General features: G+C 41.8%; 1 protein-coding gene across 2 annotated transcripts in view; it reads left to right on the top strand.

Moving 5' to 3' along the window:
* LOC139163009 (tenascin-X-like) overlaps positions 1-12688 on the top strand; it is a 178364-nt gene that overhangs the window by 95999 nt on the left and 69677 nt on the right. Inside the window, exons 19-28 of one of the 2 annotated variants that reach the window (XM_070743897.1) lie at positions 591-887; positions 1663-1959; positions 2782-3078; positions 4956-5252; positions 6807-7103; positions 7261-7557; positions 8555-8839; positions 9933-10229; positions 11284-11568; positions 11747-12043. In XM_070743897.1, the coding sequence (XP_070599998.1) occupies positions 591-887; positions 1663-1959; positions 2782-3078; positions 4956-5252; positions 6807-7103; positions 7261-7557; positions 8555-8839; positions 9933-10229; positions 11284-11568; positions 11747-12043 (2946 nt within the window). The remainder of the gene's footprint in view (positions 1-590; positions 888-1662; positions 1960-2781; positions 3079-4955; positions 5253-6806; positions 7104-7260; positions 7558-8554; positions 8840-9932; positions 10230-11283; positions 11569-11746; positions 12044-12688) is intronic. The other variant, XM_070743898.1, reaches the window with a different exon arrangement.

Here is a 12688-nt window from a genome sequence, read left to right as displayed (position 1 = left end):
TTAAAGCCCTACATGGCATTGGACCGGAGTACCTCCGGAACCGCCTGCTACCACACGAATCCCAGCGGCCGATAAGGTCCCACAGAGTTGGCCTTCTCCGGGTCCCGTCGACTAAACAATGTCGTCTGGCGGGCCCCAGGGGAAGAGCCTTCTTTGTGGCAGCCCCGGCCCTCTGGAATCAACTCCCCCCGGAGATTAGAACTGCTCCCACCCTCCTTGTCTTCCGTAAACTACTTAAGACCCACCTATACCGCCAGGCATGGGGGATTTGAGACACCTTTCCCACAGGCTTATTATAATTTATGTTTGGTATGTATGTGCTGTTTGGTTTTTAATTCTGATAGGTTTTTTAGGTTTTTTTAATATTAGATTTGTGCCAGTATAATATTGTTTTATCGTTGTTGTGAGCCGCCCCGAGTCTTCGGAGAGGGGCGGCATACAAATCTAATAAATTATTATTAATTATTATTCATATTAACATTTCTAGTTTCTTTAATGAGTAGCATGGTTATTGGGTGTTTCAACTCCAGGGTTGTATCCACAACAGTCAGGCATTCTAATCAAGCTTTTCTCCCATGTTCCTCTTTAAGCTCAAGCCACAGAGCCCCAAAAGCCACCTTCTTTCCAAGCCAGCCTGGGAGAACTGTCAGTGCTTGATGTCACTAGTGATTCTGTCCGACTCCAATGGACCGTTTCTACAGGGAGCTTTGACTCCTTCCTGGTCCAGTACAAGGATGCAGATGGCCAGCCCCAAGCATTGCCCGTGGAGGGAGACTCCCGTGAAATCACTCTGACCAACCTGGTCCCTTCGCGCAGATACAAGTTCAATCTCTACGGAGTCTCGGGGCGCAAACGTTCTAACTCTATCTCTACTTTTGCCACAACAGGTCAGTTTCAGGAAATTCTCTGCCTGGGAGATTTTAAAATCATATTAGTACTGTATTATTGATTTCCTTTATATGTAGCATATTTGCAACTACGGTATTATATTTGCAACCATAGTTCCCTCTAAGCTGAGCAGTGAGCAATCGCTCACTTAAAAATCATCCTCAACTCAGAGTTTTCCAAACCTGCCCAGAAGCCGAGAGGGAAAGAGTGAGAGGGAAGGAGAGAGAGAGGAAGAGAGGAAGAGAGGAAGAGAGAGAAACAGATAGAAAAAAGAGAGGAAGGAAAAGAGAAAGAAAAAGAATGGGAGCAAGGAAGAGAGAAAGAAAATCAAAATCTAGTTTGAAACTAGCTCAACTATTTAAGTGGCATTTTGATATTGATAGAGTTGCCTTATGAGCTCACTGTTATAGACACACAGTACAGTATTTTATTTTGAAATTCTCTGAGGCAAAACAGGGTGGGTTTTTTATTTGTTTGTTTGTTTGTTTGTTTGTTTATTTATTTATTTATTTATTTATTTATTTATTTATTTATTTATTTATTTATTTATTTATTTATTTATTTATTTATTTATTTATTTATTTATTTATTTATTTATTTATTTATTTATTTATTTATTTATTTATTTATTTATTTATTATTTCTGTGCCGCCCAGTCCCAAAGGGACTGCCGCTCAGACACTGTACTTTTCTGCCCACCCCAAAAAAATATTAGAGGAAACACTGTTTGCAACATCAATGCAATTATCCCTTCTTTTTCATTTTCGTGATTAGCTCGCCTTGAAAATTCAGAAGAACAATTTCCGGTCCAATCCACCTTGGGGGAGTTCTCTGTCCTGGACGTCACAAGTGATTCTGTCCGTCTCCATTGGACTGTTCCCACTGGGAGGTTTGACTCCTTCCTAGTCCAGTACAAGGATGCAGAGGGCCAACCCCAAGCGTTAACTGTGGAGGGAGATTCCCGTGAAGTCACTGTGCCCAAACTGGTTCCTTCCCGCAGATATAAGTTCAACCTCTACGGAGTCTCTGGGAAAAAACGTTCTAGGCCGCTTGCTACGGAGGCCACCACAGGTCAGTTTCCGGTTTTAGCATGGCTTTGCACTTTTCAGATAATATTATTTCATAGTAACATTCTTGATTTCCTTAACAAGTTAACATTGTACTGATGGTCTATGGCAGTGATGGTGAACCTTTTTCCCCTCGGGTGTCAAAACAGTGTGTGTGCAGGCTATCGCATATGCATGGGTTTTTAGACTTTTAAAATGTATTATTGTTATTTTAGATTCTAAATTGTTTTATCATTGCTGTAAGCCGCCCCGAGTCTACGGAGAGGGGCGGTATACAAATCTAAATAATAATAATAATAATAATAATAATAATAATAATAATAATAAGTGCCACACCCATGATTCAATGCCTGGGGATGGTGAAAACTGCTTCCCCTGCCCCCCGGAGGCCCTCTGGAGGCCGGAAACAACCTGTTTCCCAACTTCTGGTGGGTCTAGTAAGCTCATGTTTCGCCCTCCCCAGGCTCCAAAGGCTTCCTGGAGCTGGGGAAGGTAAAAGCACCCTCTCCCATCCCCTGGAGCCTCTCTGGAAGCCAAAAACGCCCTCCCAGAGCCTCTGTTCAAGCTAAAAATCAGCTGGCCAGCACACACATGCACTTTGGAGCTGAGCTAGGGCAATGGCTTGCGTGCCAGCAGATATGGCTCCGCGTGCCACCTGTGGCACCCGTGCCATAGGTTTGCCATCAGTGGTCTATGGAGATTCTCAGTTACCCAGGTCATGGTTGTCCAAAATGTGGTCCTTTTTACTGATTGTTCCAGCTCTTGTGTTGTATCTCCAGGACCAGGGACATTATAACTGAGCCTTTTCTTTCTTTCCCTGATTTAGTTCCCATGGTAGACTCAGAGGAACCAGTTCCTATCCAACCCAACCTAGGAGAATTCTCAGTACTGAATGTCACAAGTGATTCTGTCCGACTCTATTGGACTGTCTCCACTGAGAGCTATGACTCCTTCCTGATCCAGTACAAGGATGCAAATGGCCAGCCGCAAGCATTGCCCATAGAAGGAAGCTCCAATCAAGTCACAGTGACCAACCTGACTCCTTCCCACAGATACAAGTTCAATCTCTATGGAGTATCTGGACACAAACGCTCCAACCCCCTTTCTACCGATGCCACTACAGGTCAGCTTGATAAGCCAGCATGGCTGGAGGCTTATTGCAGGTTGCTTTTTTGTATGTGTGAACTAGTAATAACTAGATTGACCAGTCTTAATAGCCATAAAGTAGCAGAAACTTGCAGCAGTGATTGTGAATTTTTTTGCATCACCCTTCAGTATTTTGGAGGATTGGTGGGAAGGAGTGAGATATTGATTTATATACAAAAGAACATTGTACCGTGTATAACTATTAGCATATGTGTGTGTGTGTGTGTGTGTGTATGTGTGTCTGTCACATGGGTTTTTTTTGCTGAATTTGAAAATTAAGGGAGATTAGGATAGATCTATTTCGACCTTATTTTGACCTCATCAGCTAGCCATACCCTCACTGGGACTTGAACCTGCAACCTTTGCCTTGTAAAGCAGAGAATTAACCTCTAGGCTACAGTATCCAATCCCTTCAGCTCTGCACCAGGGAAGGGTTACATATTTTTGTGTCGAATCACCCTGGTATATTGAAGGAACATAACAGCTCCTTTTTTGCCTCTCGGCCCAACCCAGGGCCATTTCCAAGGCAGTTAATTTTATTGATAGCCGACAATTCTATCTATCTATATATAATCCATACATTATTTTGTCATTCATAAATTAAATTAATAATAATAATAACAATAACAAACAATGTTCTGGTTTATCTATTTTCTGAAAACTCTTGTTTAAACTCCAATTTCACTATTATTTTCATATTTTTCTCTTCTGTATCGCCAGCAATTTATTACTGACTTGTATAGATTTGTTGTTTTAGTCCCTATGTAGGTAATATATAATGGTATATGGAACCTGGATTTCCATCACTAAACAATGTGGTAGTAAGGCATAATATCATTGACTGTGCCAACTTATGACCCTAGTAAGAATTCCAGTTGCAATTATTAGTTAAATCCTACATGGTCGCTGTGTCCCATGTCACCAATTCTTACTTGAAACCCCCTGCTGCTTTCCCCTTTGACCTTGTTTGTCCGAAGCCGGCAGTGAATGTCATAAATGGTAATTGTATGTCTATAGGATGCTGCAATGTCATCATTGTGAGCCAATTGCCATGTACTCAAATCATGATCACACGACATGGGGACAGTGTCAGAGTGCAGCTATGAGGACCCGTAGTGAATCCCCATTCATTCAGCATTTTAACTTCAAAAGGTCGCTGAACAAACAGACATTAAGCAAGGACTACTTGTGTGACTCTGTTGGCCCTCACAATTAGAGCTCTCCTCTTTTTTGCAGAGTTCAATTTGTCTTTTTATCTTTTTACATTTGTTTTCTATTCTTATTCAGTCCAAAAAGTTGGCTTTTTCTTTGCCTTTTCTGTTTGTCAGTTCCTGCCAGGGCTTGTGGACGCTTTTTCTCTTTCGGAAATTTACTGCATCTGATGGAAACGGCTCCAAGAACTCTTCCCTCACTCTAGTTCTGAGGGAAGTAAATAAATGCCTCTATCCAGTTTTTTCCGTTTTTGTCTCCTTTCAGTTTTCTCTCCTCATCAGGGCAGTCTTTTTTTCAGCTTGCCTATATTTCCTGGATTTTAGTTTCACTTCTTCCACCTATTCTTCATGAGGCCTCAAGCAGCACAGCTCCCTTGCAGCCATTTTGTCTTCCCTCCTGCCCTAAACTGCTGTTCCTTTGACAACTGTTATTTCATTGGCTGCTCAGTTACTATGACAATGGAGGCGGGCTGAGGGAATGGAAGAAAGGCATACAGGTGCTTTTAAACAATGCAGGAAGTCCTTCAGCAGGGCAGTTCCCATATTATTATGTTGTGTTCATTCCTTAGTAAGCAACAATTTTTACAGATTATTCCACCTCCTAGATGGCATTCCAATTTTAAAAACATTTTCTCTGTTTTAGCCAGCATTACATACACAAAGGAGCCAATTCCTGTGCAACCCAGCCTGGGAGAGTTTTCTATCCTTGATGTCACAACTGATTCTGTCCGTCTCCATTGGACCGTCCCCACCGGGAGCTTTGATTCCTTCCTGGTCCAGTACAAGGATTCAGATGGACAACCTCAAGCATTACCGGTGGAGGGAGATTCCCGTGAAGTCAGAGTGACCAACCTGGCTCCTTCCCGCAGATACAAGTTCAACCTCTATGGGGTCTCTGGGCGCAAACGCTCTGGACCCCTCTCTACCGATGCCACCACAGGTCAGTTTCAAGAGATGGCATGGATGGGGATTCTATAAATATTAACCTCCCATATAATCATTCCTGATTGTCTTAACCAGCCACCTTTTTAGTTCCAACGCTTAGGTATTATCTCAAAAACCGAGGAAATGAAAAGTTAGGTTTTTTTCTTTTATTTCTACAACTTATTTCTATAACTACAGACCAGTTAGCTTGACATCAGTTATAGTTAAAATGATGGAGACTCTACTCAAAAAGAGGATAAATCAGCACCTAAAAAACAATAACTTATTGGACCCAAATCAGCATGACTTTACTGAAGGCAAATCATGTCAGACTAATCTCATTGATTTCTTTGACTATGTCACAAAGGTGTTGGATCAAGATGGTGCCATGGATATTGCCTATCTGGACTTCAGCAAAGCCTTTGATACGGTTCCACATAAAGAGCTGATAGATAAATTAGTGAAGATTGGACTTAATCCCTGGATAGTTCAGTGGATTTCAAGCTGGCTGAAGCTTAGACATCAGAGAGTTATTGTTAATGGCAGGTATTCTGAGCAGAGAAAGGTTACAAGCGGTGTGCCACAAGGGTCTGTTCTGGGTCCTATTCTTTTTAATATGTTTGTGAGTGACATAGGGGAAAGTTTGGTAGGGAAGGTTTGCCTATTTACCGATGACTCTAAAGTGTGCAATAGGGTTGATATTCCTGGAGGGGTCTGTAATATGGTAAATGATTTAGCTTTACTAGATAAATGGTCAAAGCAATGAAAACTGCAGTTTAATGTTTCCAAATGTAAAATAATGCACTTGGGGAAAGGGAATCCTCAATCTGAGTATTGTATTGGCAGTTCTGTGTTAGCAAAAACTTCAGAAGAGAAGGATTTAGGGGTAGTGATTTCTGACAGTCTGAAAATGGGTGAACAGTGTGGTCGGGCAGTAGGAAAAGCAAGTAGGATGCTTGGCTGCATAGCTAGAGGTATAACAAGCAGGAAGAGGGAGATTGTGATCCCGCTGTATAGAGCGCTGGTGAGACCAAATTTGGAATACTGTTTTCAGTTCTGGAGACCTCACCTACAAAAAGATATTGACAAAATTGAACGGGTCCAAAGACGGGCTACAAGAATGGTGGAAGGTCTTAAGTATAAAACGTACAGTATCAGGAAAGACTTCATGAACCCAATCTGTATAGTCTGGAGGACAGAAGGAAAAGGGGGGACATGATTGAAACATTTAAATATGTTAAAGGGTTAAATAAGGTTCAGGAGGGAAGTGTTTTTAATAGGAAAGTGAACACAAGAACAAGGGGACACAATCTGAAGTTAGTTGGGGGAAAGATCAAAAGCAACGTGAGAAAATATTATTTCACTGAAAGAGTAGTAGATCCTTGGAACAAACTTCCAGCAGACGTGGTTGGTAAATCCACAGTAACTGAATTTAAACATGCCTGGGATAAACATATATCCATCCTAAGATAAAATACAGGAAATAGTATAAGGGCAGACTAGATGGACCATGAGGTCTTTTTCTGCCGTCAGACTTCTGTGTTTCTATGTTTCTGTTTCCTAATTTTAGCCCAGCTGACAGACTCAGAGGAGCCAATTCTTATGCAAGCCAGGTTAGGGGAGTTTTCCATCCTTGATGTCACATCTGATTCTGTCCATCTCCACTGGACTGTCTCCACCGGGAGCTTTGATTCTTTCCTGATCCAGTATAAGGATGCAGATGGCCAACCCCAAGTGTTGGATGTGGAGGGAGACTCCCGTGAAGTCACAGTGACCAACCTGGCCCCTTCTCGCAGATACAAGTTTAACCTCTACGGAGTCTCTGGACGTAAACGCTCCAGCCCCATGTCCACCGATGCAACCACAGGTCAGCTTCAGGATTTTGCTTGGCTGGGGACTCTTCACATATTATTCTTCCACATTAATGTTTTTGGTTTTGATAATTGACTATTCCAGTTTTTGCATGGCGTCTCCAAGACCAGTGGAATTATAAATACGAATTTCCTTTCCTTTCCATGTTTTAGCCCACATTACATACACAGAGGAGCCAATTCCTGTGCAACCCAGCCTAGGGGAAATTTCCGTTCTTGATGTCACACCTGATTCTGTTCGTCTTCATTGGACGGTCTCCACTGGGAGCTTTGATTCCTTCCTGGTCCAGTACAAGGATGCAGATGGCCAGCCCCAAGCGTTGCCTGTGGAGGGAGGCTCCCGTGAAGTCACAGTAACCAACCTGGTTCCTTCACGCAGATATAAATTCAACCTCTATGGAATCTCCGGGCGCAAACGCTCCAGCCCTCTCTCTACGGATGCCACTACAGGTCAGTTTCTACCTGGGACATTCTACCTGGGAAATTTTAAGAAATTCTAACATCATATTAGCATTCCTTTATTTTTAAAATATATTTTTATTGATTTTGTAGATATGGTTACATAAAACAAACATAAAACAGTGCACAGTGCATGTGCCCATCACCCGACTGACAATAACCATCACCACCACCACCAATTGCGGGGAGTTCAAATATTTACTAGTATATATATATATATGTTTTTTATGTCGGATCACCCTGGTATATTAAAGGAACGTCACAGCTCCTTATTGCCTCTAGGCCCAACCCAGGACCATTTTAAGGCAGTTAATTTATTTATAGCCGACAACTATATTCTGTATGTGTCAAATGTTTTTTTAGCTGGAATTTTTAAAATTAAGGGAGACTAGGATAGTCCCATTTCGGCCTTGTTCTGGCCTCATCAGCTAGCCACACCCTTCCTTACTGGGATTCAATCTTGGTAGCTTCTGCCTTGTAATCTTCCCGTGTAGAATTTGGAAATTTCTGGTGACGTTTCTACGAGGTCCCACTCGTCATCTTCAGGCTGGTGTTTCTGTCCTTGTTCTAAGGCGAACACTTAGAAACACTATATTATATATATTATATATATTTCCTAAGCTCTACTTTGCATTTGTTATTATTGAAAGAGTGATTGGAGTTTATTTTTCACATTTGCGTTACAGATTCTACTCAGCATATAACCTTTCACCTTATTCCATCGTGCCATCAGCTTCTCCAATTTATTTTCATCAAAGTTGTTTATTCTTATTTCCATGATTTCAAAATGTATGTGATCCACCATGTACCAGTACCAGTTCTGTAGTGTCCATTTTACAGACTCTTTCCAACCCAATACCACATTCCTGATTTCCTTAACAAATACCTTAATTGCTGAACTATTAGAACTGTTGGGTTGTACTGTATCTACAACATCGGTGTAATTTCAAGTAAACCTTTCCTTTCCTCCCCACTCTCCATACGACAGTTTCAAAGGAGGCTATTGGTGTCCAACCCAGCCTAGGAGAATTGTCAGTCCTGGACGTCACAAGCAATTCTGTTCGTCTCCATTGGACAGTCCCCACTGGAAGCTTTGACTCCTTCCTAATCCAGTACAAGGATGCAGATGGCCAACCCCAAGCTTTGCCTGTGGAGGGAGGCTTCCGTGAAGTCACGGTGATCAACTTAGCTCCTTCTCGCAAATACAAGTTCAACCTCTATGGCATCTCTGGGCGTAAACGCTCCAGGCCCCTCTCTACGGAAGCCACCACAGGTCAGTTTCAGGATACACTGTGACTGGGACAAGGGTGAAATCCAATTCTTTTTATTACTGGTTCTGTGGGCTTGGCTTGATGGGCATGGCTTGGTGAGTATGTCAGGAGAAAAATACAGTGGTACCTCATGATACGAACTTAATTGGTTCCAGGAGGAGGTTCGTAAGGTGAAAAGTTCGTAAGACGAAACAATGTTTCCCATAGGAATCAATGTAAAAGCAAATAATGTGTGCAAATCCTTCAGGAAAATCCCAAACTTTAGAAGGGAGGCGAACAGAGGGTAGGGAGGAGCAGCTAAAGGGGGCGGGTGGAAGAAGCAAGGCTAGGCTACAGGATGAGTGGGAAGGAAGAAAGGCAAGGGGGGCGTCCCTCCCTTTTCTTTCTTCAAAAGACACCCTTTCAGTGCCTTTGCAAGCACGTTGTTCTCTGCAAAATCTTTCCTCCAAGCTGCCCCTCCCTTTTCTTTCTTAAAAAGACACCCTTTCAGTGCCTCTGCAAGCACGTTGTTCTCTGCAAAATCTTTCTTCCAAGCTGCCCCTCCCTTTTCTTTCTTAAAAAGACACCCTTTCAGTGCCTCTGCAAGCACGTTGTTCTCTGCAAAATCTTTCCTCCCCCAAGCTGCCCCTCTCTTTTCTTTCTTCAAAAAAGGGGAGCAAAAGAAACCCCTTCATCCCAGCAGCAGCTGCTTGGGTTCATAAGGTGAAAATAGTTCGGAAGAAGAGGCAAAAAAATCTTAAACACCCGGTTCGTATCTTGAAAAGTTCATTAGAAGAGGTGTTCGTAAGATGAGGTACCACTGTACTACAAAATCCCCATTCCCACCAGAGATGGTATTTGGCATTTCTTTAAATTTCCCCTACCAGTTCTCCAAACTGCTCAAAATTTCCACTACCAGTTCTCCAGAACCTGTTAGAACCTGCTGGATTTCACCCCTGGACTGGTGGATTCTTCAGATGTTTACTCTTCTGTATTAACATTCTTGAGTTCCTTAACAAGAAATGTTTGTACTGATTGTTCCAGTTCTTGAATGACAACTTCAAGACCAAAGAAATAATAACTAAACCTTTCCCCCTCCCCTTTTCCCTGTTTTAGTTCGCTTGGCAGACTCAGAGGAACCAGTTCCTATCCAACCCAGCCTGGGGGTGTTCTCAGTTCTTGATGTCACAAGTGATTCTGCCCGTCTCTACTGGACTGTCTCCACTGGGAACTTTGACTCCTTCTTGATCCAGTACAATGATGCAGATGGTCAACCCCAAGCGTTGCCCATAGAGGGAAGCTCCAATCAAGTCACTGTGACCAACCTGGCTCCTTCGCGTAAATACAAGTTCAACCTTTATGGAATCTCTGGGCGCAAACGCTCCAGCCCTCTCTCTACAGATGCCACCACAGGTCAGCTTTGAGTATCAAATTAGCCTTTAAGAAATTGAAGTTCATTTTAACACTCTTTCCCCTTGGTTGGCAGCATGGATATGCAAAAAACAGCTACAAAACTTTTGCACTCTTCCAATTATTTAAGCATTTTAGCAATGAACTATATTGTTTTTTTTACTGTTGTGAGCCGCCCCGAGTCTTCAGAGAGGGGCGGCATACAAATCTAATAAATAATAATAATAAATAAATAAATAATAATAATAATAATAATAATATATCAATTGCTATACTATCGATAAAACCTGAAAACATTTTCTCGTATGCTGTGTGTACTCATGGTTAAACTAAAAAAATTAGTTTGCAAAAATATACCCCCAATTTCAATCTGACTCATTAGTAAATGACCCTTTCCATGAGAATTAGCAGTAGTATTTTTTAAAAGTACCCGTATCCTGTTTATTCATTTTTGAATGGTCAATGAGCCAAAAAGGCTCAGAAGAAGGATAGGATTTATTGCCCATAAAAACCTACCCTGGATAATTTTAAAGTGCTTCACCTTCAAAGAGTTCTCCTTCCCTGAATTTTATTGTATTTTGTGTTTTGAAGTATTTACAAAATACTACAAAAATGAACCATCATTGCTGCTTCCATGTAATAATTTCCTTATCACTGTCAAACTATTCACTTCATTACTATTACTATTAGTCTTCTCATCATTCCTATCATCCATATCCTCCCACTTATGTCTGTATAACTGTAAATTGTTGTGTGTATCCTTATGATTTATATTAATATTGATCATTTCCTGATTGCTTATTTGTGCCCTATGACAATCATTAAGTATTGAACCTTATGATTCTTGACAAATGCATCTTTTCTTTTATGTACACTGAGAGCATATGCACCAGAGACAAATTCCTTATATGTCCAGTCACACTTGGCCAATAAATTATTCTATTCTATTCTATTCTATTCTAGTCTAGTCTAGTCTAGTCTAGTCTAGTCTAGTCTAGTCTAGTCTAGTCTACTCCATAATTTACCACATCTCTCCTTGTTTTAACTCACCTTACAGGCTCAGAGGATGCAACTCCTCTCCAACCTAGTCTCGAAGAGTTCTCAGTTCTTGATGTCACAAGTGATTCTGTCCGTCTCCATTGGACAGTCTCCACTGGGAGCTTTGACTCATTCCTGATCCAGTACAACGATGCCGATGGCCAACCCCAAGAGTTGCCCATAGAGGGAGGCTCCAATCAAGTCACAGTGACCAACCTGGTTCCTTCCCACAGATACAAGTTCAATTTCTATGGAGTCTCAGGGCATGAACGCTCTGGCCCCCTCTCCACTGATGCTACTACAGGTCAGTTTCAGGATATGATGTGGATGGGGGAGTTTTCAAATAATATTTTTCCATATTATCATTCTTGATTTTCTTAACCAGTACTGTAATCTTTTTACTGAAGTTTCCACTATTTAGATATTATTTCAAAGACCAGAGAAGTGATAAGTTAGTATTTTCTTTTATTCCCTTCTTTTAGCCCACCTAACAGAATCAGAGGAACCAATTCCTGTCCAACCCAACCTAGGAGAATTTTCAGCCCTGGATGTCACTAGTGATTCTGTCCATCTCCATTGGACTGTCCCCACTGGAAGCTTTGACTCCTTCCTGGTCCAGTACAAGGATGCAGATGGCCAACCTCAAATGCTACCCATGGAGGGAGGTTCCCGTGAAGTCACTGTGACCAACCTGGCTTCTTCTCGTAGATACAAGTTCAACCTCTACGGAGTTTCCGGGAACAAACGCTCCACCCCCCTCTCTACTGATGCCACCACAGGTCAGCAGGATTTAGCAGAGCTGGTGGCCCTTCAGATATTATTCCTCCATGTTAATGTTTTCTTTTTTTAAAAAAAAATATTTTTTATTATACAAAGATTAAAAACAGAGCAGATATATGTTATTTTACATCTTATATCATTTCAAAGTGTGACCGTTATTATATAGTTGTTGTGCTTAAATTCTAAATGTTTTATACAGATACAGTGGTACCTCATCATACGAACTTAATTGGTTCCAGGAGGAGGTTCGTAAGGTGAAAAGTTCGTAAGATGAAACAATGTTTCCCATAGGAATCAATGTAAAAGCAAATAATGCGTGAAAATCCTTCAGGAAAATCCCAAACTTTAGAAGGGAGGCGAACAGAGGGCAGGGAGGAGCAGCTAAAGGGGGCGGGTGGAAGAAGCAAGGCTAGGCTAAAGGGTGAGTGGGAAGGAAGAAAGGCAAGGGGGGCGCCCCTCCCTTTTCTTTCTTCAAAAGACACCGTTTCAGTGCTGCCCCTCCCTTTTCTTTCTTCAAAAGACACAATTTCAGTGCCTTTGCAAGCATGCAAAATCTTTACTCCTCCAAGCTGCCCCTCCCTTTTCTTTCTTCAAAAGACACCGTTTCAGTGCCTTTGCAAGCATGCAAAATCTTTACTCCTCCA

This window comes from Erythrolamprus reginae, chromosome 2 (genome assembly GCF_031021105.1).
Source record: "Erythrolamprus reginae isolate rEryReg1 chromosome 2, rEryReg1.hap1, whole genome shotgun sequence".
In the NCBI taxonomy this organism is placed as follows: Eukaryota; Metazoa; Chordata; class Lepidosauria; order Squamata; family Dipsadidae; genus Erythrolamprus; species Erythrolamprus reginae.
This window is presented reverse-complemented; position numbering and strand designations above follow the sequence as displayed.